This window comes from Fusarium mangiferae (genome assembly GCF_900044065.1).
Source record: "Fusarium mangiferae strain MRC7560 genome assembly, contig: FMAN_scaffold003, whole genome shotgun sequence".
Lineage (NCBI taxonomy): Eukaryota > Fungi > Ascomycota > Sordariomycetes > Hypocreales > Nectriaceae > Fusarium > Fusarium mangiferae.
In genome coordinates, this window is record NW_024573923.1 from 1,140,038 (window position 1) to 1,163,494 (window position 23,457).

General features: G+C 48.1%; 10 protein-coding genes across 10 annotated transcripts; 3 read left to right on the forward strand and 7 right to left on the reverse strand.

Moving 5' to 3' along the window:
• Positions 1–1,841: 1,841 nt before the first annotated feature.
• On the reverse strand, positions 1,842–4,681 carry FMAN_04729 (uncharacterized protein; the record flags this gene model as incomplete). Its single annotated transcript, XM_041828529.1, has 4 exons — positions 1,842–2,703; positions 2,765–3,744; positions 3,799–3,865; positions 3,918–4,681. 4 exons carry the CDS (start codon positions 4,679–4,681, stop codon positions 1,842–1,844), a joined length of 2,673 nt encoding a protein of 890 aa, XP_041679383.1.
• Positions 4,682–6,123: 1,442 nt separating this feature from the next.
• Positions 6,124–6,871, reverse strand: FMAN_04728 (uncharacterized protein; the record flags this gene model as incomplete). Its single annotated transcript, XM_041828530.1, has 2 exons — positions 6,124–6,662; positions 6,721–6,871. The coding sequence occupies 2 exons, from the start codon at positions 6,869–6,871 to the stop codon at positions 6,124–6,126; spliced, it is 690 nt and encodes a 229-aa protein (XP_041679384.1).
• Positions 6,872–7,134: 263 nt separating this feature from the next.
• Positions 7,135–8,424, forward strand: FMAN_04727 (uncharacterized protein; the record flags this gene model as incomplete). The annotated part of the gene is made up of 2 exons (XM_041828532.1): positions 7,135–7,243; positions 7,313–8,424. 2 exons carry the CDS (start codon positions 7,135–7,137, stop codon positions 8,422–8,424), a joined length of 1,221 nt encoding a protein of 406 aa, XP_041679385.1.
• A 127-nt stretch (positions 8,425–8,551) lies between these two features.
• Positions 8,552–9,723, reverse strand: FMAN_04726 (putative cysteine synthase; the record flags this gene model as incomplete). Its single annotated transcript, XM_041828533.1, has 2 exons — positions 8,552–9,549; positions 9,606–9,723. 2 exons carry the CDS (start codon positions 9,721–9,723, stop codon positions 8,552–8,554), a joined length of 1,116 nt encoding a protein of 371 aa, XP_041679386.1.
• A 300-nt stretch (positions 9,724–10,023) lies between these two features.
• On the reverse strand, positions 10,024–12,887 carry FMAN_04725 (related to vesicular transport-associated repeat protein Tb-291; the record flags this gene model as incomplete). The annotated part of the gene is made up of 2 exons (XM_041828534.1): positions 10,024–12,789; positions 12,837–12,887. 2 exons carry the CDS (start codon positions 12,885–12,887, stop codon positions 10,024–10,026), a joined length of 2,817 nt encoding a protein of 938 aa, XP_041679387.1.
• Positions 12,888–14,500: 1,613 nt separating this feature from the next.
• FMAN_04724 (uncharacterized protein) lies at positions 14,501–15,444 on the reverse strand (the record flags this gene model as incomplete). Its single annotated transcript, XM_041828535.1, has 2 exons — positions 14,501–15,231; positions 15,303–15,444. 2 exons carry the CDS (start codon positions 15,442–15,444, stop codon positions 14,501–14,503), a joined length of 873 nt encoding a protein of 290 aa, XP_041679388.1.
• A 1,142-nt stretch (positions 15,445–16,586) lies between these two features.
• FMAN_04723 (putative RER1 protein) lies at positions 16,587–17,318 on the forward strand (the record flags this gene model as incomplete). Its single annotated transcript, XM_041828536.1, has 4 exons — positions 16,587–16,655; positions 16,711–16,828; positions 16,884–17,183; positions 17,233–17,318. 4 exons carry the CDS (start codon positions 16,587–16,589, stop codon positions 17,316–17,318), a joined length of 573 nt encoding a protein of 190 aa, XP_041679389.1.
• A 724-nt stretch (positions 17,319–18,042) lies between these two features.
• FMAN_04722 (uncharacterized protein) lies at positions 18,043–19,522 on the forward strand (the record flags this gene model as incomplete). The annotated part of the gene is made up of 2 exons (XM_041828537.1): positions 18,043–18,313; positions 18,366–19,522. 2 exons carry the CDS (start codon positions 18,043–18,045, stop codon positions 19,520–19,522), a joined length of 1,428 nt encoding a protein of 475 aa, XP_041679390.1.
• A 380-nt stretch (positions 19,523–19,902) lies between these two features.
• FMAN_04721 (uncharacterized protein) lies at positions 19,903–21,843 on the reverse strand (the record flags this gene model as incomplete). Its single annotated transcript, XM_041828538.1, has 2 exons — positions 19,903–19,990; positions 20,051–21,843. 2 exons carry the CDS (start codon positions 21,841–21,843, stop codon positions 19,903–19,905), a joined length of 1,881 nt encoding a protein of 626 aa, XP_041679391.1.
• A 689-nt stretch (positions 21,844–22,532) lies between these two features.
• FMAN_04720 (putative ribosomal protein S15a.e.c10, cytosolic) lies at positions 22,533–23,236 on the reverse strand (the record flags this gene model as incomplete). Its single annotated transcript, XM_041828539.1, has 2 exons — positions 22,533–22,792; positions 23,104–23,236. 2 exons carry the CDS (start codon positions 23,234–23,236, stop codon positions 22,533–22,535), a joined length of 393 nt encoding a protein of 130 aa, XP_041679392.1.
• Between the last annotated feature and the right edge of the window lie 221 nt (positions 23,237–23,457).

A 23,457-nucleotide genomic window follows, 5' to 3' on the forward strand; every position in this document is an offset into this window, starting at 1 on the left:
ACCTAAGGCACCTATCTAACTGAACAAAGTCTGACAACCTCTTCACCCGTCTAGAAGACGCTGATACAGTTGCCGCCACCGTCCGGCATCGCCCTATTGGATGCCTAACACATTGCTTTCTCAATGGTCCAGAAGTTTGTATATTCAAATGTAAGGTACTTGTTCCGCTCGGTCAATGTAATTCGGCGAAATTGACTTTATGCCGAATCAAAATCCCTTGCTCGACGTCGGTGAACCCCCACTTTTGCCGTATTTCTCCCACTCTTCAGAAAGACATAATCTTCCGTTCAAAAGAAGTCCTCTCCACCATCCTCGATGGACAAGTCCAAAAAGTTGGCACTTCATACTATGTAGGTAGACAAGTTGACCGTACCTGTTATTCTTAGGCACCTTAGTACTTAGGTATGTACTGTCTAAATACCACAACCCAGAACGTCGACACCCTGGCCTGGTTAGTCAGCACTGTTGCTCTGTCCACAATACTACGAACTTACACTGAACTCCATCAAACGTAGACCTCCGATCCTCAGGGAACAAGGCTCTGTAGAGCTTCGAGAGTTGCAAGAACAGCACTCTTGCCTCGAAATTAATTTGACGGCGGATAGTGTGATACTATCCGAGCGGCTGGTCGCTAAATTTCCATTCAGGAATCAACACATCTTCGGCGCCCTCAGTCTTGAGAATGTAACTCAAGCATCGAATGTCGAGTTGAGTCACTGTCCAAGTAATACGGACCTACTACGGGCCTGTGCTCTAATGGAGGAGAAGGCAATTTAGATGATTAAAAAGCAAATAAGAGAAGGCAAATGTTGCACTTACGTCGATGTGCTTCCGCATAAGGTCTGCAGTTGCATGACACGCCAAACACATAATCATTCTGTCTTCCTCACGGCCAGGCTGAAATCTCTGGTTAACCCCAGCCGAGGCGAACGGGCCGCGAGCTTGGTGAAATTTCTAAATGCTGATCCTTCGCCGGAGTTTCCCAACTGTTATCTCATATTCTATGATCGCGGGGGGCAGCCTGTCGCTCAAAAGCATCGAATATAGCTACCTGAAGGAGCAGTTGCCTGTCGTCTGAGCAGATAGGTACACTCGAAATTAACAATGAATATGTTGTGAGGATTTAACGCAATCTTCGAAGAAAGGAAGTTGAGGATCCTGCGATAAATTTGGCCTCGTAGCATGATCCGGCTCTTTCTTTAGATGAAGAGAGTCAACCTTCTTGCATCTCTCAAACTTTGAATACCTATAGAGATAGACACCTAGAGGTACCTAGTTTGTAAAGTCCACGCACATGATATGACATCCATGGCACGATAACAAAGTCCCGGCCTCAAATCATTGCCCCCCGCCCCCCAAACGTCTCCAAGGTACTGTTGGGTCTTCAACTTGACGTGAGTATATGGTAGATGGAACAAATAAACAGAAACTTCGGCCTGTCAGGTATTTAATTCTTGATGGTATTAACTAAAAAGGAGAAATTAAAAAGGGACACATTCATACGGCGATGCTCCCAGGAAAGCTGGGATGGACGCCTAATGTGTAGTTATCCTGGTCGGCAGTCCATTCGCTCCCTCCAAATAGTCATACTCTCTCTGGTATAAGTTTATGGGATATTTGTTCGTAAGTGAAATGCACCCTCCGTCTTCACGAGCACAAGTTAAAACGCCACTAGGCGATGCATCGTCGAGAAGGGACATGTAAGTATACTGTATCTCGCCAGGGTTTCTCTCCATATTTTATCCCTCCCTCCCTTTTGGACTCGTGATGCCAAGTTTCATACTCAGTTCCATTTGAACTGATGCGTGCATCTCTAGCCATGGGTCTTCACCCTGTTTCTCCTAGACCCCGTTTGTGTGAGGACTTTGTGGCTCAGCGTCGCTCCTATTCCGTTGTGTAGCTTCTGAGTTCTCTTGCTGGCTATTTTGATCGTTGATCAGCTTCTCCATGAAGGAGATGTAGTCGTACTGTGGCATTCCTCTATCCTCCGACATGTCTGGCCCACTGTGAGGTGGCATGATCTCGATAAGCTGGTCAATCACTTCGTCGGGCACCAAGCTGTGTCGTAAATCCATCTCTGTCACGTATGGCTTGCCGTCAGCCACCTCGCGGAACGACTGGTAGACTTGTTCTGCTGTGTTCTGGTCTTCTGTCACATCCACCATGAACCGGATAAACTGTTCAAACGTTACATAGTCGCGCCCACCAGATGTTTCGAGAAAATAGTCGTGCATTTCATCCTCTGAGAACACAAGTCCCAGTGACGCAAGTGCCGCGCTGAATTCAAGTTCCTGCAAAGAGTTTGTATCGTCACGATCGAAGTGACGGAAAACACTCTCAAACTCTTCCAGCTGGATAGGGGTCAGGTTTGTCATGCTCCGTGCTACCATCTGGTTCTCCAGAAACGCAAGCTTCTTCTGCACCGAAGTTTTAACAAGGCCAAGCTCGTATGAAAGCTCGTCGTATGTGTAGGTGGTAAAGTCGTTCTCCTCAATATTGGCCTCTTGGCACTTCTGGTCCAGCTCTGAAATTTTGTCCAAGTATTGGTCTAAGGGAGAAAGGCTCTCACTCAGCTTCCTTACATGGTGCAATTGGTCTTCCACGTCACCATCAAGGCCAGAGAGGGCCAACTGCATGGTATTGAGAGCCATTGCGAAGTCATTTGCCTTGTCAGCAAAGGATTTGCGGAGGGCGTTTTTGATGCTACAACAATGTTAATCGAAGAAAGGGAGGAGAGGTCATCTATTGAGGAAAGTCGACTTACTCTCGGATCGTCTCGTTTATTAGCTGGGCACGTGTCATCTCATTTGATGCTAACTCTGCCCACTTCCTCTCGAGAGCATCCAGGCTCAACTCCGCAGGTGGATCGTATGGCCGTAGGCGATAAGTCCCCAATTTGGTCTTGATGTTTCCGAGCAACGTTGCCAGGTCACTCTTCTCGGCGACCCATTGTCTTTTTTTACCTTTTTTGTACTCAAAGAACTGGTTTGATTGAGCTTTGGCATCGGCGTATGTTCCTTCGAAGGTAGCCTGCTTCCACACCTCGATCTGCTCTTGAATGGTTTGCAGGAGCGCCCGCATCCGTCTTTCGTAGGCACTTTGCATCTCCCAAGCCCCTTGCATGTTGTTGACAAACTTCTCGACGCGACGTCCAGCGTTCTCGACCTTTTCCATTTGCGAGAATGCATGAAACCAATACGCAATATAAGTCATCAGAGATCGTTCATCGGGCTTGGCCACATCGCACACATCTTCCACATCAAGCAGCTTAGGGATACCAATCTCCTTATGTGCAATATCGAATGCTAGTTGCATGTTGCCTCGATGATCCTTCTTGTCCAGGGCGTCATAGTCAATGAGGTCGGGTCGGTGGATATCCAATAGAGCACAGAACGCCAAACCATCGTTCCAGCTGGCGCTAAAGTCTCGCACCTCGACCTCGTCGTAACACGCCGTCTTCCGTTGACACCACAGCAGGAGGCCCTCCTTTGCTGACATGCCCTCCTCATTAATGTCACTGATGGTAAATCGAAGAATCAAGGTCCAGATGAGACCAAGAACAATCTTTTGGTTGCCATCAACCACATCCTCAGCACCGATGTTGGTCATTTGAATACCTCTGGACTTGACGAAGTCAAGTGCCAGGTTCGCATTCTCAAATTTTTGTACTCGAAGCTTGGGTTTTGAGGCATAACGGCCGAGCGATTCGTGTGAAAGACATTCGAGGAGATGAATCAACATGACCTATGCATAGATGTCAGTAACAGTCAGGGGAAATCATACAGAAAGTAAACTTACACCATCGCTAAGATCTTTCACGAGGTCTTTAACCTCAAGGTTTCGAGCCTCGATCTTCGTGTTGAGCCTGGGGAAAGGACGTGAGCATACTGCAGGCCAAAATTTCAAAACATAAATACCATTTTGTGAAGGTCTTTTGTTGGACCGTGACCCATCTTTGCTGCTCTGCAAAAGCCATTCTCGTCAACCTCTGGTCATGCGGAGGCTCAACAGCAGCAAGAGCGTCTACAGGATTAGATGCGCTGGGCGGGAACCTTCGCGAATTTGTTGACAGTTTCCTTTTCTGAAGACCTAGAATAAATGTTGTATTTGTAGATTTGCTGCCTGACCGCTGCACTCGAGTCGCATGCAGCTGTAACTTGTCCCGCCTTGTGCGTGGGGTCGGTGAAGATGGTGGAGAGTTTGAGAGCGAACAAGAATCCTGTGTGAATGTTCGATGACGGGCGATAAATCCAGTTACGGGCGAGGAGAGCCTGTTAGACAAACAGCGAGGAGAGTGTGGGGAGGCCTCGAATACGGAAATTGGAGTAATAGGAAGTGACTCGAATGAAGCGGAAGATATCCTTGAGGATGAAGATGAAGCCGAGGCCGAGACAGTGGAGATGTACGATAAGCGAGATGATGCCGATATTGAAGCAGATGGAGAATTGTGGAAATGTTGATGATGCTGATTACAATTGCTGTTGTTGTTGATGCTGAGATCTGCGTGGTAGGCGTGGTAGTCTTCTTTGTTCCCTTGATAGCGCTGCTGCTGGTTGCAGTCGCAGTCGTCGCTGGATTGGGCGTCCGCGTGTAAACAAAAATTGGGGAACTTCTCGTTGCCCACCACGTTGCCGGGTTGCAGTGGAAGCATCCCCTGAGCGGAATCCTTCGCAACGTCCATTTTTAGCTGTCTTTCAGCGCTTGCTAGGAGTGGCTAACGTTAGTTAATGGGCCTAACTGTTGATAGACCGGGGTTTTGTCGATTTGAATTGATGTTGAATATCCGTTCCCTGCAAGAAATTTCGACCTGAAATTTTGTATCGCCGCACACGGTAACTAAAAAGATAGGTAGGCAATTGGCCATAAATAAGTTACACATCCAAATGGTGAGGCGGTCGTCAGGTCTATACCTGGGCGTTGGGTTCTATCAGTTGATCCCAATCATCCTACTCCGTACACCTCTTCGCATGAGAACGTACCGTGGATTTCCCCTGGATACATCCTCGAGACAATGCACAGTGTGATATAAATAGACTTGGGACTAATTTGATACGTCTCTTTTGTCTTCTCCTTTTTGTTTGTTGGTTCGTTTGAAACAACTAGCATTCCTTCGAGGGAGATACATACTGTAAGCCGTTGAATTTAGACGGTTCATTTTGACCAGGGTGGATGGACCCTGCGCGAGGAACGAAACGCTGGGGTCGATCAACCGGCTGTAAATCCCGATGCATGGCGCTGGGCTGTCTCAACTGCCTATCATTAGGGGTAGGTCAAGCTAATAAACTTCAATGTGTATACAGAGTAAGCGGCTAGGTTAAACGTTTATTAATTAACGTCTTACGGTCTTGTAGAACCATCTGTGAAGCCCTAGTATTATGCAACGGGCTTAGTTGAGAAGTTGAAAGGTAGCTTCTACCGAATTTGAACCAGGAATTGGCAACAATATCGAGCGCTTTACATGAATTGATTGACTAGAGGCAGTTTTGAATATTCTCGTGCTATGTCGACGGTGCCATTCTGCGTCTTCTGCGAGACTCGTCGTGTTCGAACGCCCTCTAGCACCTGTAGGGATTCAAACAAATGATCAGTATGACATGGTTTTCACAGATATAATCAACATCAGACGAGACCTGTTTCGATCTTCCACACTCAAACAAGCTTGCATGAACATATACCGCGACACTCGAATAAATACAGTACGATATCGAGAAGTACGACATTGCATCGAACGAAGAACCCCAGCTTCTTGAGGATTGGCCGCGCTTTTGTTTACTATGAAATATATACCCTGACCCTGTACAACAGACAGATCGTCAACAACAGGCTACCTTTAACGATCGATAATATGGACAGCATTGAGTATGTGATTAGTAATGGCTGGGAATCCGTACAATGAGCTATGTGTTTGGCGACCTGGCAGTATGTAAAACAGTTTAATCAAATGATCTAACGCTAGAGTCGTAGTTACAGGTTCTCATGCTATCATACAATCAGTGAAGACCATCATTTCATCCTTTAGCTTACTGGCATGATAGGAATAGATTTGAGCAAACGATTTTTACATGTCTCAATAAGGTCTTATACACAATATATCATACAACCACATTCCGTGCATCTTTTCGTCTACTTCTTCTTCTGTCCAAGAATCTTGGCATGCTGTCTTCCAGAGGGTTTTCCAGACTGAGTTGCTCGTGACCGTAGGGTATATCTCTCCTTCTTCCATGCAAACACCATTTGATCCACACTACCCATGTCATGTTTGGGCTTCCGCATGTACGTGAGGCGTGCTCGTCGTGCCCTCTTGGGCCGTCGCCAGATGATATCGATACCCGTCACAGTCGGGCTGTAGATCTTGAACCACATCTCCACACCAACCTTCATCATCTGTCCACGCAGTTGGATCGCTGTATCCTGGCCTCGGCGTCGGATTTGTAGAAAAGCGCCGGCAAAGGGCTCCCCACCTTTCGTCGTCACCATCAGAACGTCGCCAACCTTAGCGCTGTCGGCGTGCTCTCTTGAGAACAATCGTGTGCGTGCGCCAGTCGGATCGAGTTTCGCGAGTTGCTTTTGCAGAAGTGCGGGCATGGGATCGGGGTGGGTGGTACGGATACTCGGGACTCGAGGGTAGATATGAAATTTGCTAACCTTCGTGAGGTCCGCCCCTAGTGTTAATGTCAGCGACATCGTTTTCGCAATATTGCAGATCGTAAAGATACATACGTTGTTCAGCGCTGAAGGCGTTCGGTATCGGCTTGGGCGCAGGCTCAACGGCTGCTGAGGAAACCCTCCTTTCGAAAGTCCTCAGGAGTCTTGTCCGTCGAAGAGCAGATTTGAGACAGCCAACTGGCCGTCCCACGATGGCGAGGTTCATCGTAAATTGACTTATTGTGAGTTATACAAGTAGTTGAGGTTGAGACAGGCGCTAGAATTTCTGGAGCTACCTTGCTCCCGATGCTTTCAATTCTCCCTGCTGATTGGCTCGGCTGACAGTTCATCCGGTGTCTTTTCCCATCCATGGGACGCAGAGTAGTACCTTCCTATGAACCTACCTACCTAGTACCTTCCGATCTAGTAGGAATTGCCCAAGCTTTGAAACCTCAAAAGTCATCACAGCTCTGTGGGACAGTCAGCACAATGCTGAACAGATCCTTGATTTTGGGCTTGAGGCCTGTGGCTGGCCCGCGGACGTCACTTGCACTGCCTGCTATCCAGTACAGACGCTCCAGTATATCTTCTGCACGCAGTAAGTGAAAAAAAAAAAAAAAAAAAAAAAGTGCAACATTTATAATATAGGAAGCTGACAATCGACAAGGTTTCAGTGCTGTGTTCGCCGAGACTAAAAATCCTCAGTTAAACGAAATTCTCACCGAAATTCAAGAAAAGATCATTCTCCCTGCCCATCTACCAGAGAAAGCGAGGAAGCTCGTTTTCGACCCCAAGAAGAGCGACTACATCCAGCGAAATCCCGTCACGATCGAAGTCGATGGGCTCGAGCACACTTTCAAGACCATTGATCGATTCAACGGTATCCCAAACTCGATGAAGGCTTTTGCAGAGGCAACAAAGCTCATGAAAACCAAGGAGGAATGGGATAACATAAGCACCCTGCTCGCTGGCTATAAGAAAGCTGGAATTAAACTCAAACGCTGGCATGCCGACGCCGTGACTCGACGTGCAGGCCATAATAGGCAGCCGTATGTGGTCATTGAATGCGCCCAGCAAGTTGAAAAGACCGGACTAAGTCTACAGCGGGACAGCACTGTCATCCTGCTGTTGGGATCTATTAACCGTAAGATCATTTCCCCGAAAGGAGAGGAGAGCGAGACGCAACAGGCTCTGAAGTGGAACAAAATGGTCTGGGATATCATTCAGCGCCCTGAACACCTTGCTAAGAACACACCCCCTCGCCGTCAGCCTCATATGAACCCCGTCATCCGGGGTATGATTCTCTTCTCCCAAGCATCTGCAGTCAAGGAGCAGCAGGCAGCCGGAACTCCCGTCGATGATTTGATCCGAGAGCTTCGAGACAATGTTGAGTTTATCACCAGCGCATGGGCTGAACGAGAATCCGATGACTTGACAAGCTCACCCTACCTGAATTCTATCAACAGCCGAGTCAAGCCCAACAGCGACAACTACGTACGCGAGAGGCAACACCTTTCTCCCTTCAACTACATTTGGACTCTTGCCCAAAACATAAGGGCGATAGAACTAGCACAGGAGATCACCGGTGAAGATGCCAAAGACCTGCAGCCTGTCCACGATCTAATGGAAAAACACATCGAAGATTTTGTTATGATGAGTCCCGATAATAACTCTTTTGGCTGGGACATGGCGTATGAGAGAGCCACAGGCCGACAGCCCAGCTGGAAACAACATTTGCCTGCTGCGCCCCGCGCTAGGAACGATATAGAGGATAATTAAGCACAAATGTTCATGCACTCTGAGAAGACCCGGAGTCTTTATGAGGACAATCTGTCACAGATAGCGGGGGGATTATCATGTACTATATATGTAACAACGAGATTCTTTCTATATGGGATGCCTCTTCCTAAGGCAAAACGATGTACTTCTCTAGGTGGCTGGGAATAGCGCCCAGAAGCTTCTTGTCTGTCAACCACTTTCGCGAGAACAGTCGATCAGCGTATCTGTAAGCACCGTCGCAGAGGACAGTGACCACAGTATGACCTTTGCCCAGCTTCTCAGCGACCTCCTTGGCAGCTACAACGTTGAGAGATGAGCTTGCACCGAGGTACAACCCCTCCTCATCCAAGCATCGGTAGACCATTTCGATGCTCTTCTCGTCTGAGATGTGCAGCGAACCGTCCACCAAGCCAATATCAGGCTGGAGATTGTCGGTAATGCGGCCTTGTCCAATACCCTCGGTGATGCTGGAACCCGTGCGCTCGGTAAGCTTGCCGCCGGAGGACACATAAGAATGAAGCACACTGCCAGGAGGGTCTGCAAGGAAGCTCTTGACTCGGCCATCAGAGACGTCCTTCAGATACCTCGTAATACCAGCTAGGGTACCAGCAGTGCCAGTGGCGCATGTGAAAGCGTCAATCTTACCACCTGTCTGCGCCCAGATCTCAGGGCCCGTCGTCTCTATATGCGCACGGCGATTGGCTGTGTTGTCGAATTGGTTCGTCCAAACAGCGTTGTCGAGTCGCTCAGCGTGTCGACGGGCCTGGTGGTTGTAGTTCTCGGGATTATCGAACGCGACAGCAGGGACAGGGTAGACCTCAGCGCCAAGGAGCCGTAAAAGATCGATCTTGCCCTGAGACTGGGTGTTTGGCATGTATATAACGAGCTTATAGCCACGCGAACGACACACATGGGCGAGACCGATACCGGTGTTTCCTGCGGTCCCTTCGACGACAGTGCCTCCAGGTTTGAGAAGACCGCGCTCCTCGGCGTCCTTAACAACGTACAGCGCTGCGCGGTCCTTGACGGAACCACCAGGGTTCATGAACTCTGCCTTGCCGAGGATCTCACAGCCAGTCTCCTCGGAGAGGTGATTCAGACGGATGAGAGGGGTATTTCCAATAGCTATTGTAGGTCAGATTCCCTTTCGAGGACCGGGATTACATTGATGATAGGCGCACCTCCTGTCAAACCTCTGGAGACACCTTGAGCTCGAGACACACCGAGGGTATGAGAGCTGGGAGCTGCCGCAGCTTTGGCCGCGGCAGCTGCAAGCCGCCTAGCGCTGGGGCGGAACATGATTTGATATGTGAAGTGGCGCGATCTTGAACAGATCAATTGACAGTCACCAGGTCGGGGTTTGCCACAGAAGGAATAAGTTGAGCTTATAGAAGAGATCAAAGGGAAATGTATTTGGATGGTGGGGCCGCAATCGGCAATGGCGCAATCCCGGGCTGTCGGTGTTGGATGACCAAGTCCCGCACCGACTTCCATACGGCTTGAAGCCTGAGTACCGACAAATCACTAACGCAGCCATTATATAAGTAAATAAGTATTAGATTCTTGCGTGTCTATCACGGCGTCGTCAGCTCTTGCATTTTAGGCATCTTGTTCTAACCGCACATATGGCGCTGGGAACAAGCCCCGAGTACCCATATATGCTCCAAAGAACCATTCTCCGTTCACATCCTCGATCTCTTTGATTTCCGCTCCTTTTGGAAATAGAAGTTCGTCGTCTGCTCCCGGTCTGGGATACCATCCAAACCTTGCGGTCGCCTTCAGTCCGACTCCGCCATCAGGTGGCAAGCTCTTTGCGAAACCGCTCTCACTTGGCGCCGTTTCTGACACGTCTTTAGTGACAAGCCGGGCCAGATCTTGACCATTTTCGTGCCAAACCCATTTCTGAAGTCCTTTCTCGCGATGTTCTGCCTTATCAGCTGCCTCTGGCTTTAGTCCTTGACCTCCTACCAAGTCCTGGGCTATATACCTCCATCGCCCACTCTTCCCATCCGTAAAGGCGATGACTACTATTCTATGGCCGTTAAGACATCTCCTCCAACCTGAATGGCCGTTTTCAGGGCTGATCTGTCTTTGTATAATCAAGTTCCCATAACACGAAGAACATATGTCGTAATCACCTGGTGCAGCATCTGATACCAAAGAGCTTGTACACTGATAGCAGTGGTATCGTGCTTGATTCGGTTGGATGGGCTCCTGGCACAAGTCGCATCTTGTGGTGAATGACAAGTATTCGAATGGTTTGATGCTGGATGCATTAGGGCCTTTAAATATTGTTGCTGCCGTGGGTCGACCGGGCGATCTGGGAGGACTTCCAGGCCGGTGTTGATTAGACTGGGTGGCTTCGTGAGCCATTGGAAGTAAGGGATGCGTGCATGATCTTCCCTGGTTTACACAGTCGTTGCAAAAGCCCCAGTCGCCCTCGTTACATATATCGCACCGCCAATAACACTCGTTCGTCCAAGCGGAGCATTTGGCGCAGAAAGTACCGCTTTCCAAACGATGGCGAGGATCGTCCGTTGTCAGTGTTTTTCGTCCGTCTGCCCCGCCAGGAGATGAGCGGGGAGGACGGTAACGGAGAGCGGTCAGCGTATGTGGCTGTGGTAGTGAAGCATCCCCTTTCTGCTGACGAATCTTTTCCCATTTTGAAAAAGCACCATGGCCGAACCCAAACCAGTGATGACAGCCTTTGCCAGCCCGATAACAGTTGAGGCATATGTTCCACTGTCCATTGGCGCAAATGGGGCAATTGTAATGGAGCTCATATTCAATGTGCTGCTTGTTGCATCGTGAGCAGCTGACTGAAGGCTCAGGGTAGAGCTGTGACCTGGTCCTCTGGTGTCCCGAGACAGTGGGACTACTAATCGGGCTGGTCACAGTCTGATGAACAATAGCCAGATCAACCGGGCGAGGTCTGTTTGCCCGACCAGCTGTTGCATCATGATGGGAGAATAGAGGAGGGACCGATGCACTTTGAGAGGTTCCTTGACGACTAGCAAATGACATATTCCCGATATTGTTGCTGAATGAAGCCGCTTCTGTTGGGTTGGGAAACGGCACGGTATGGATGGGTGTGCTGGTACTACGTCCTTCGCTAAAGCTAGGTCGGGACTGCGTTATGTCGGAAGCCTGGGGCCTCGATCCCAGGTCCGTAGAGGACCGAGCAGCAGGCCTGGGCTCAGCAGTGGTCGGAAATACTGGAGTGGTTGAGCTTCGGCCTCCGCTAGCAGTCCGTCTCCTAGGCCTTCGGACTGGCTCCTGGACCTCTAAGTTTGCTGAGGTCGTAGATGTTGGGGGGCGACTCCGTTCCTCGGTCTGACTCGCAGCACTGGTAGCACTTGCAGCGCTAGCAGACCGAGAATGTGGTCGCGACCTTTCTCTTGGTCGACCTCCTTCTGGGGCCAACATGCGAGGATCCCCAGCTGCTGCATTCTCAGCATATCTTGTCAACGGAGGATAGTTATTTCCATTGTTCCTCCTCGTTTCTTGGCGTGTTCGATCCCTTTGCCGACGTCTGTATGCTTCAGTGATCCTCCTGCTGAGCTCGTCGTCGCGACTCAAATCGATGTTGTCCAAATCGAGCCCGTCGAGGAGACCTTCTTCCTGGATCTGTCTGGCAAAGGACTCTATTTCTCGTTCGATATCCCTCTCACTCATATCTCCCGAACTGATTAGGGACCGAATTGATGACTGGTGCTCAATCTGGCGCTGCCTCGACTCGCTTCGTCGACGTCGTCTCTCGCCTTCGACGTGGAGCTGATCAGAGCTATGCCGAACTCCCTCGTCAACTCGTGGGCGGCGGCTTCCTCGTGGCTGATGGCGGCTATCGACGCTTCTATCTCTACCTCGGTCCCTTTCCCTATCTCTGCTTGACCTTCTTCTGTCGTCCGCGGATCGACTCTCACGCCTCCGCCGTGTCCTTGGTGGCCCCGAAGATACTCCTGCCTCTTGTAAACTCAGTTCTCGGACCTCCTCCACCAACCTTCTGTCTTCAGCGTCAATGCGCCGCTCATCCGCCGTTCGATGTGTATTTATCGTTGGAAGGACTTGGTCGCCGGGTTTATACTTCTTTGCCATCTCTTCCTTCTCTGCTGTTGAACGATCCTTGCCAGGGCTTGCTGCTATGAACATATCCAAGAGAGTGACAACGGTCGCATTATGTTGGGTCGTTCGTACAGTAGCCCGACATGACGGGCATGTAAAAATGTTTGTTCCAGGAGCAGGCGGGTTTGGCGCCCGCTCGGCCGTCGCAGCCTGGAAAGTAAACCATTCCTTCAGACAGGCACCGCAAAAGGTGTGAAGGCAATCAAGAAGAGTCAAAGGTTGGTATAGGAGCTCCGTGCAGATCTACAGACAAGGTCAGACTTTGTAGACAAAAAGGCGGGGAGATTTACAGAGCACGTCAGCTCCTTTTCCAAGTCCAAGCCAGCGTTTGTGGGCTCCATTCATGATATTTGGCTAATCCCGGCCCATGATTGGGATGAAAATAGGATGCGTGTGAAGAAACAAGGTTATGCCGAAGAGAATATGTTGATTGAAGGCAAAGGGATTCCTGATGTTGGGCTGTTGGCTAGGAAAGCTACGATGCATCCAATACGCTAGGTAGGTAGGTAGCTACCTACCCCATACTAGGTACCTTACGTTACAGGTAACTACTAACCATAAGGTAGGTACTCCTAGGTATTTCTTAGGTACTAAGGTAGGTACCTTCATGCGCTACCCCGGTTTCTAGATAGAACCTCTAATAGGGCCTGTAATAGGCTTTTAATATATTAATAGCAATAAAAAAAATATAATACCTTTAATATATTTTTTTAAATAGGCTATTAATCTTAATAGGCTTAAAAGGCTAAAAAGGTATTTATTTAATATCTTTTCTTAATAATAGTTTATTAATTAATTTTAAGCCTATTATAGTAAAATTACTATTATATTTAATAGCTATTAATAGCTTAATTTTATAGATTAACTAAAGTGGCCTAAAGTAGCTTATAGAGATATTAAAAGGCTATTATAATAAATACTAAAAAAGTTAAAAAGAGATATTATAAAACCTTTCTTTTTAAAGTCTTTTTTTTTAAGAAATTAAGACTATAATTAAACCTATAGCCTTAAAGCTAAAAATATAATTAATTAATTAATTATATTATTAAATTATTAATTAAATAATTTAATTACTATTATAAAAAAGATTAATTATTTTAAATAATATTAAAAAGTAAATTTATTAATACCTATATTAGATATTTAAATAAGTATCTTTATAAATAATTAATTAATAGCTATTATATTAAATAGCTATTTATTATAGTAATCTATTAAATAGATTAAAGATTTATTAACTTAATTAATAGGCTATTAATTTAATTAATAAGCTATTAATACCTTAAGACTTATTATTATAATATTAACTTATTAATTATAATTAACCTTTTAGTTAAAAATTTAAGGTATTATAATAAGCTAGTATTATAGCTATAGCTTTAAAGGTATATATAGCTCTTTAATTAGATTAATAGCCTATTATGTTAAAAAAACTGTCTAGAGCCCTATTAGAAAACCCAGGTGGCCTCCTAGGTAGGTACCTAACTGAGTGACCTCCATTAGGTGCCCGCTGGTACATACTAACCTCACATGTGTGAGTGAGTGGCGGGGTCGGTCTAGGCGTCAAGACTCTCTGCCAGGGATTATCAGAAACAGCTGTTAACGACAACACACGATTTTTGGTACAGGTTACATCTAGGTAGAGATATGTTGGCTATTGGGCCACAGCATACTGTAAAAAGGCAAGAAAAATCTGCAAATGAAGACGAACATGCTGTACATGTATAGGTGCTAGACATCCATGGATCCATTGGATTGTGGCATTATCATTGCACAAAGTCGCCCCGAACCTCTCCTGCGGTGCAACCCAATTGTGAACAACTATCTCAATCTCACACTTGAGTTACCTAGTAAACAGAGAGACGTCGTGGTGGTTTTCATAGCTACAGTAGCTTTTGCTGCCATATTTTTATATAATCGCCGCCAAGGCACATTCTTAAATTACAAATAGCCCTTATGAGTGGCTCCACTCAGCCTTCTTCTTTTCTGCGAATGCCTTCATGCCAATTTTCTGATCTTGACTACCAAACAAGCTGTGGAAGACCCGTCTCTCATACTCCACACCGTCACGTAGGGCCAGATCCTGACTCTTGTTGACAACCTCTTTGGCGGCTTGAACAGCCACCTTGGAGTAGCTAGCAATTGTCTCGGCTGTCTTGAGCGTCTCCTCCATCAGAGCCTCATGCGTGGGAAAGACCCTGGCAGCCAGTCCCCATTTCTCGGCATCGACACCAGAAAGTGACTTTCCGGTCAGAATGAGTTCCATTGCCTTTGACTTGCCGATGGCACGAGTAAGGCGCTGGCTGCCACCAGCTCCAGGAACAGTCCCGAGTTTGATCTCAGGTTGGCCGAAGTTCGCATTCTCAGTACAATAGATGAGATCACACATCATGGCGAGCTCGCAGCCTCCACCAAGTGCATGCCCTGAGACTGCAGCGATGATGGGCTTTTTCACCTGAGTGGTAAGGTCTGACCAGGACTCGATGAAGGACTTGGTGTAAGCTTCGGCGAAGGTAAGAGGGGCCATCTCCTTGATATCAGCACCAGCTGCAAACGCCTTTTGGGAGCCAGTTAAAATAATGACTGACGTATCGTCGGCCACATTAAATTCAAGAAGAGCCTGGTTAAGCTCTTTGATGAGAGGCGTGCACAGGGCGTTGAGGGCCTTGGGACGGTTCAAGGTAACTAGGTAATTATCGTTAGATACTGTTCGATGTACAAACCGAGAGATGGCATTGTTTGACTATCATTCATACCTTGTCCAACACCGGGCTTGGGTTGAGAAACCTGGATATACTCATAAGTCCCCGAGCTGTAAGCTCGAGCAACGCGAGGAAGAGTAGGCCTTTGGAAGGCCACTCGACCTGCCACTGGTCTCATGCAGCGGAAAGTGTTCATTGTGATACTAGAGAATGGATATGATGAGAAAGACAGTGAACGATCAATATTGTAATGTAAAACCGTTATCTGTTGGTTCCACAACTGAAAGGGTTGGTACGATTAATATTGTAAGTTAAGAATTTGATCACTCAGGAGCTATATGTAAGTACAGAGTATTGGAGCTGCATTGATAACCGGAGAGCTTTAGCTTCCCCAGTGACGCAACAGAGCCGAGGATAACATGGGCCGCCCATACCCATGGCAAAGCCGACGTCCAGATTTATGATTGAGCGTCACGTGAGAGATCGATCTAAGCACCTTAACAACTCCTCGTGATTAAGATGGGAGCTCCTCCAACTCGTCTCGTTGACAATCTCTTACACAAATCGTCTATTGATGTTGCAGCGGAGGTAGTGGCCAAGCTACACGGTAAAGGAACAACCGGAATCGTATTGCCTTCAGTATATGCCTAGAATAAAGCATAAATCGCAGCTTTAAGATAGAATGTCGTCATCTGGGCAGCGACGAGCTTATAAATTGAACTGTGCCTCTGTTCAGGGTACCTAGGTAGTAAGGTCAGTAATATAATACGCCAAGTTGGACCTCTACTCCGTATTATTCTGTACGCTGAATACATACTCCGTACGGAGTACAACATGAGCTTTCTTACAGGGGTAGGCAACTCGACGCGACGCGGTAATAGATAATTAAAGACTGCGCCACATTCACATGTGGGGTCAAGGGGCCTAGGAGGGCCTTCTCAGATCGCTCAGCAGCAATTCGGCTGAATCACCAATAAAATCATAGGCTAACTGTCAGTTTCAGGGAGGCCACCAAACAAACTGCCTGTCAACGGTTCATCAACTCCTCCTTTGTCCGGTAAAGGACCGGGGAATTGATTAGCCTTGCCTGTACCAAGAGCTTAACAAACCTTACGTGGCTGCATCGTCAAAGGTCCAAAAGTTGGAAGTCCTGACCCCCCAATCGCAAATTCGCCATCACTTCTTTTTTTTTTCTTTCTTCCCGTCAACTTCAACTTTTCTCACGGCGTCGTAGTCATTGTTCCGCACAATTGCACTCGATTATTCTATCCAAATAATCTGCGCCTCCTGCCCATTAACTGTCCCGATTCACAACGGTCGACCGATCCTCTTCACAAGATGAATGCGCCAGAGCCTGAGCAGACCCCTTTCGAGGCTGTCAGCGTCCATACCTCGAGGCTTCAGCGGGTATGTCTCTCGAAATAGACTGTAATGCATTGCGACTCTTCTGACACCGGATTAGAAATACCAAGCTTTGCTGGACCAGTCGACCCCTTTCGTCCTCTACCGATGGGTCGGTACTGTTGTCTGCCTCCTCCTCTTCTTTCTTCGAATCCTTCTTGCGCAGGGCTGGTATATTGGTAGGCTCGAACCCGCAAATCATACCCCTGAATCATCTTACTTACAACTGCGCAGTTGCCTATGCGCTCGGTATCTATCTTTTAAACCTGTTCCTGGCTTTCCTGCAGCCCAAGTTCGACCCCTCAAACGAAGAGGCCGATAATGAGATGGAGGACGGCTCTGTGGGCACTCTTCCCACCAAGCAGGACGAGGAGTTCAAGCCCTTCATTCGTCGACTTCCTGAGTTCAAGTTCTGGTACTGGGCCACCCGAGCTATCATCATCAGCTTCTTCTGCAGCTGGTTCGAGATCTTTAACGTGCCAGTTTTCTGGCCCGTTCTGGTCATGTACTGGTTCATCCTCTTCTTTCTGACTAGTAAGTTCCATATGAAATGCAGAAAACTGCGTATATTAATTGTTTCTAGTGCGCAAGCAAATCCAGCATATGATCAAGTACCGCTACGTACCCTTCACTGTCGGTAAGAAGAACTACGCCAAGAACAACTCGTAAATAGATGCGACTTTCGGGATACTTTTCTTCAGCACAGCGGGCATCTCCGCTGAACGAGTGCCCGCGTGCGTTGTATAAACATGACGGCCAGCTTTATCAAGCTGCACAATAATGCGATGCGTGTTCCGAGGCGTGTATTTCAACTACGAGGGGAAATTGACTGGTGACAACACACATGGGGGATTGGCAATAAAGAAAGGAACTTGGGTCGTGTGACACAAACGAACCTTAGTTATTATAGACTTGGACGGATTTGGGGGCCATGACAAACAGAGCAGATGAACTATTTAATGAAAATGACCATCATATGAACCAAAAAGTAGCGCCGCCCTCTTCAGCATAACACTATACGCAGGTTGATCGTGACATTATTGCTAAACAATTCAGGGCGGAAACATGTTAAGGATGTTTGTATCACCCGAAACCCCCTTTTTCTGCGTTATTATTCTATTTCTTTGTTCAATTGCTGTTTAGGCATTTGGAGCAAGTTTCATGAGGAAGCCTTAATTAGTGGGTGGCTACGCCGAACGTGGAGCTTGGACAAGGCCAGCCTCGCGCCGCAATTCTCGGATATCTTTGACCTCGAAACTCAGCCGCGCCCGCGCCCAAGCTTCTCCATCAAGCCATACACACAAAAGAATCGCGCGCCAACATCCTTCAAATACATCAAGACATCGCACCCTCACCAACGTCTTCCTCGGCGCCCCCTGCCAATTTGACCAGCATGTCATCTTCAGCTCCTCGCACAGGCGAGCGCTTGGTTCACCAGGACTTCATCGCACGCATCCGATTCTCCAATGCGCTCCCTCCACCACCCCATCCTCCTAAGCTGCTCGACATACCTAATACCGGTCTTGCTAGCGGTCAATATACGACACCAGGCTTTGCTTCGCGCCTTGCGAGGGAGCAGCCGCTCAATATTGAGGCAGATGCTGAGCTGGGAATGCCCCTTGACTTGGTCGGCATGCCTGGTGTTTTCGATGGCGATGAACGATGTAGGTTGGCTGTTTATCGTGTTTTGACTTCACAAAGCTGACGCCTCCCCAGCTATTCAGGCTCCTCCTCACCCACCTGCTCTTCATCCTCATGATCGACCCCTTCTAAGACCCATCGCCTCTCTGGGAAAACACAAGGTCGCAGAAGCCAATGTTTCCTTCCTTCGCCGGACAGAATACATATCTTCTACGGTCACTAAGCGACAAGATGGCGCTGCACCCCGTGCTCTACTCACTAAAGCCAACAAGAATCGACGCATCCCGGAGCCTGCAGCTGATGCACCTCACGTCATTAAGCGAAAGATTGACAAGGGCTTCGACATTGCTGAGCACGAATTCAAAGACCCCAAACGCGCCAAACATCCAAGCAAGAGAAATCTCAAGGTTGTCGATGTGTCGCCTTTCATCCCAGATCTCGAGGCTTTCCCCGACTCGGGCGCGTACGTTACCATCAAATTCCACCAGAACCCTGTGGTCAGCACCAAGGATTATGACAGACGTCTTCTCAGTGGTTTGTTCCGGCCCATTGATCGGACAGCCGAGGAAGAGGAAGCGTATGAGGCAGCTGTGGCAGCTCATGAGCAAGATCCTGAAAACAACCCCAAGCCTCAGAACTGGATGAATTTTGACTATTACTTGGCGGCAACTCCTAACGTGGGGGATCGATTCCGTCGCAAGTTCGATGTTGAGGATGCCGACCACAACGAGGACGAACTCTACACTCATGACTCTGTCAATGGTGGATGCTTCCAATACAACCGGCTCAGAGCGTACGAGACAGCTCAGGAGACCAATTACGACCATGAGACCAAGTTCGACGCAGAGGTTCTCCTAGCTTACAACGAAGACACTTTCTACCCCAACCAGAAGGCCGTATACTACTATCCTGTTATGCAAAAATCTGTGATTCGACCCCAGCGAACAAAGAACATTGCGCGAAACATTGGTATTACCGATGAGGAGCAAGTTGTTGACCAACTCGACGTCACCGTCGAGGATCCAAGAGAGGATATCCGCGACATGATCAAGACGCATCGCGATCACCCCCTCGGCACAGGACAGGCTGATGAGGAAGAAGGAAATGAGGAGGAGCACCACGAGGGCCAGGATGCTGAAGGCGAGGAAGAAGGAGAACACCACAGTCCAGCAGCCCGTCGTTCGAGGTCGGCCTCTGAAGAACATGATGCAGAAGGGGAAGACGAGGAGTAAACGGTAGTTTATCGTGATGCATATAGCTAAGACGAAAGCGGTGTGCTCCAGAGGAAGCGAGAACAAAAGCATATGTCCTTTATGCGACATTTGCCTCGAGATAATCGAGAGTTGCGAGGACGGAAATGGCATGTATTTGGCGAACAGGGGCATCGTGGCGTATAGTTTGCAATCTTTAATCATAGATCTGAGGCGTAATAAAATTATCCCATATTCAACATAATATACACACACATGATTCTCTCACTCCTTTGAAACACCAGTACCCGTGTTGGTAATATGAACCTTGATGCCGTTTCCAGTGGTATACGTGCCTTTTGCTATGCTCTGACCCCCTATGCGTATATGACATTCACTAAGTGTAATCATTCATTCATTCATCAACTCTCAACCTTTGGTAGCCTCATATTGGCGCTACGGCGATCATAACCAATTACTTCTCTCTTATCGTCTATCACTCGAGCATATCTGTGTCATGTTAGCAATCAGAATGAAAATGATCAAAGTATATGAGACCATAGCACTTACTCAAGCATGAGGCGGAAGAACCATGCTTCCATGTCAACCTGGCGAAGAGCCTGGTTGGCCCACTCTCGACTAGCAGCCGCAATGCGCTCGCCTTCTTCACGGCCAGCTTCCTCGTTCTCGAGAAATCGAACTGTCTCAAGCCAGTCTTCTCCCTGGATACTCAGAGGCACGTAATGTGCCCACGGCTTGAGCCACTCAGCGTGCCACTCACGGAACACTGCGAGTTTAAATGTGAGGCTGCGACTGCGAAGGAAGGCAGTGAAGCGACCGGAAAAGGCGTTTCCATCCATATCAAGTAGATATTTATATGACCAAGCATCTTGCTGATCTACAGCCTCGGTGACATTGAAAAAAGCTCGTTGCGCCTCGCAGTCACCTTGGTCACATTGTCCAATGTGAGAGAAATGCACATCAATCATCTCGCTGTAGTCGCCGCGCGGGACCTCGCTGGTCGCCCAGGAACGGCCGTTTTGCTTCGTGAGAATATGGGCCTGGTCGCGCGCGTTAAGCTTTTGTACAAGACGTTGACGGTGCTGATGTCTCCAACGGCCATTCCGGCTGTAGCCCCCAGTGGTCGAGCCGCGCCAATATAGCTTGCTCTCCTTCTTAGGCCACTCCACGTCCATGTCCTCCTCGTATTTTACCATGCCGGCCCAGTCCCAGGGAGACGGGTATACAAGGTCGCTGTAAGAAGAAATCTTGGACTGGGAGAATATGGGAAACAAATCCTGGACAATTCTATATGTATTGGGTCCACCGAAGAAGCCAAAGTTAGATTTGAGGCTGGGCGATAGGCATATGTCTGACATGGCGGTCGTGTTGTAAACAAATCCAAGATCACTCATGCCGTACCTGTTTCTATAGTCCACAGCCTCTTCCTCCTCGAGACAGCGAGCTGGAGTATCTGGCGGACAGGACAGGCGAGAATGAGACCAGGTTGACTGATGGGCAAAAGAGTTGAAGCGTGTGAGACTTATCTCGTCGAACGACTTCCCATCATATAGCTCCGAGTTCGTTTGAGTGAAGTCGTTGGCGAGTTGTGATTTCGCAAACGCTGCGGGCATATTCTGCTCTTTGGCTATTCTCATTAACCTCGTCAGGTCCTCATGCGAAAGGACAACGCGGGACTCGTCGTGAAAGTTGAAGGCCAGGTCCATATCTGGAAGGTACTTGAGAAATTTGCCCATCATCCTCTTCGTGGCATTTTGCTGCCATTCAACGCCATTTTGTACATAAGTGATCCTGTGGTCTCGAATGGATACTCCAATCAGCCCGTTATCAAAACCCAATGCCTCCCTGGCTCGAGTCCGGATAGTCTTGGGTTTTAGTCCCCAGAATGGAGTGATCAGGTCATGAATCGTGTCAAACTCGTCTATCAATTTGACGTCGTTGTCTTTTGCAAATCGAAACCACTCGTCAAAAAGAGGTGGCGGTGGAATGCCATATCGACGACGGTACTCCTGAACAGCCTCTTCAAGCGTCTTGGACTGTCGAGCCCTGATTTTTTCAAACTCCTCCTGAGCATTCCTTGTAAGATATCCTATAGGATGCACTTCTGGAGTGGAAACCTTTCTTGGTTCGGCGCTTCCTTGAACAAGTTCATCCTGTGGCGCTGACCCTGGGGTTGTTGATGGTTCTAGGGGTGTTTGAGTGGGAGTTTGGATTTGAATTTCTCTTGTGTGTTTTGGTGATATTCTCAAGAGACTATACGCGCAGAAACAAAATAATGTTAGAGCTGTGATGGATAAGAGTTGACGCCGCTGAGAGGCGCGAAACGATACGAGGGGGATCATGTTTATAGCTGGCTTCTGGGTCAAACAGAAACCGAAATCGTCATGGTAGGAAGTATGTTTAAAATTTCCATCGGCTTGCTGATACAAAAGTATCTGCCAAAAGAATTCAATTGCAAAGCCTGGTAGCCATGAACTCCCCACCGGTCATGGTGTCTGTCTCAGCGCGAAGCGGCAGATTGACCATGAGACAAAGGAGTGGATTAGAGTTGGCTACACATTTTGATTGGTTAGCCGTCCAAAAATAAAACAATAGCTCGACAGGGACGTTGTTGGCACAACGACTTGACTGTTGGATTACCATGCCAAGAAAAGAATTGGACAATAATTTTCCAGTGATAACCAGTATGGAATTATCGAGCAGCATTACAAAGGCATGCCTGTTGGAGGTGATGGAATTCATACGAGGCTCGATTGCTGGAATTATAGCCAGAGCAATCTGATGGGTAATTGTACCGTCCGAAATGGGTATAACGTCAGGATTGAGCATGAACATTTGTCTTTAATTTCACATCACATGTAGGGAGTCTCGAGTCTGAGCATCTCGTATAGGTTCAATTCTTGTGCTCGCGTGTGCGATAAGCGGCATTGCTATAAATCGCATCGGTCATAGTCATCATCATTCTGCCTCAACGCCGAGAATGCCCTGTTTTGTTTGTAAAAATCACTTTTTGATTGGCATCCCGTCCCATTTAGTAGAAGAAGCCAATGATCTTGCCAGAAACGTGCTTGCGTCGGGCCTCCTCGTGGTCCATGATGCCAGCAGAGGTGGTGAGGATGACATAGCCGAACTGACGGGCAGGGAGCAGCTTGACAACCCACTTCTCGAGCTCAGAGAGGCGCACGTTGTAGCGGGGAGAGATGACACCAGTCTTGTTGAGGCGGCCGTTGAGCTGGACAACGATCTTGCCGGATCGGTGGTCGTCGACCTCCTCGAACTCTCCAATGTATCCTAATGATCGAATCAGTAATGTTTCGAGAGACTAAACGTTAGACATCATGGGTATAAAGAATCCGAAAAACGTGTAAGATCTCCGAGTTTGAATCTATCGGCAACTTATAGGGGCTGGGTCGTGGTGCAGTATCGACCGTCGCCCTAGTTATCATGCCGAATAAGGAGATCGAGAGTTGTCGACGACTCATGGTAGTTGGATCATGGTAAGAAGAACCACCACCAAGCATTGCCATGTTGAACAATGGAGGCCAAATGGCGAAGAATACAGCAGAAGAAAAAATGAATCAATGAAAAGTTCCGAGACATACCGTGGCGCTGCATGACCTGGAGGAACTTGATGATGACCTTGGAAGAAGGTCGGATCAGGACCTGACGCTTGCCAGCCTTCTCGGCGTTGTTGATGGCGTTGAGCGCATCGTGGAGAACGGAAGTGCGGACCATTGTGGCGGAGTTTTGAGGAGATTCTCAAGTCGGGACGGGAAATGAGGTATCTGCCATGAAATACAGTTGTTAGCCTTTCCAAGGCTCATGAGCGAGGAGAGTGCCCCCAACGATCGATCGCGAGGGTTCTGCCGCCCAGTGCTGAAGAGGAGAAGCGTATCGTGGAACCGTCGCCAGTCGTGAATCGTACCCGGCCATTGTTGAAAGATCGGCTCACGTAA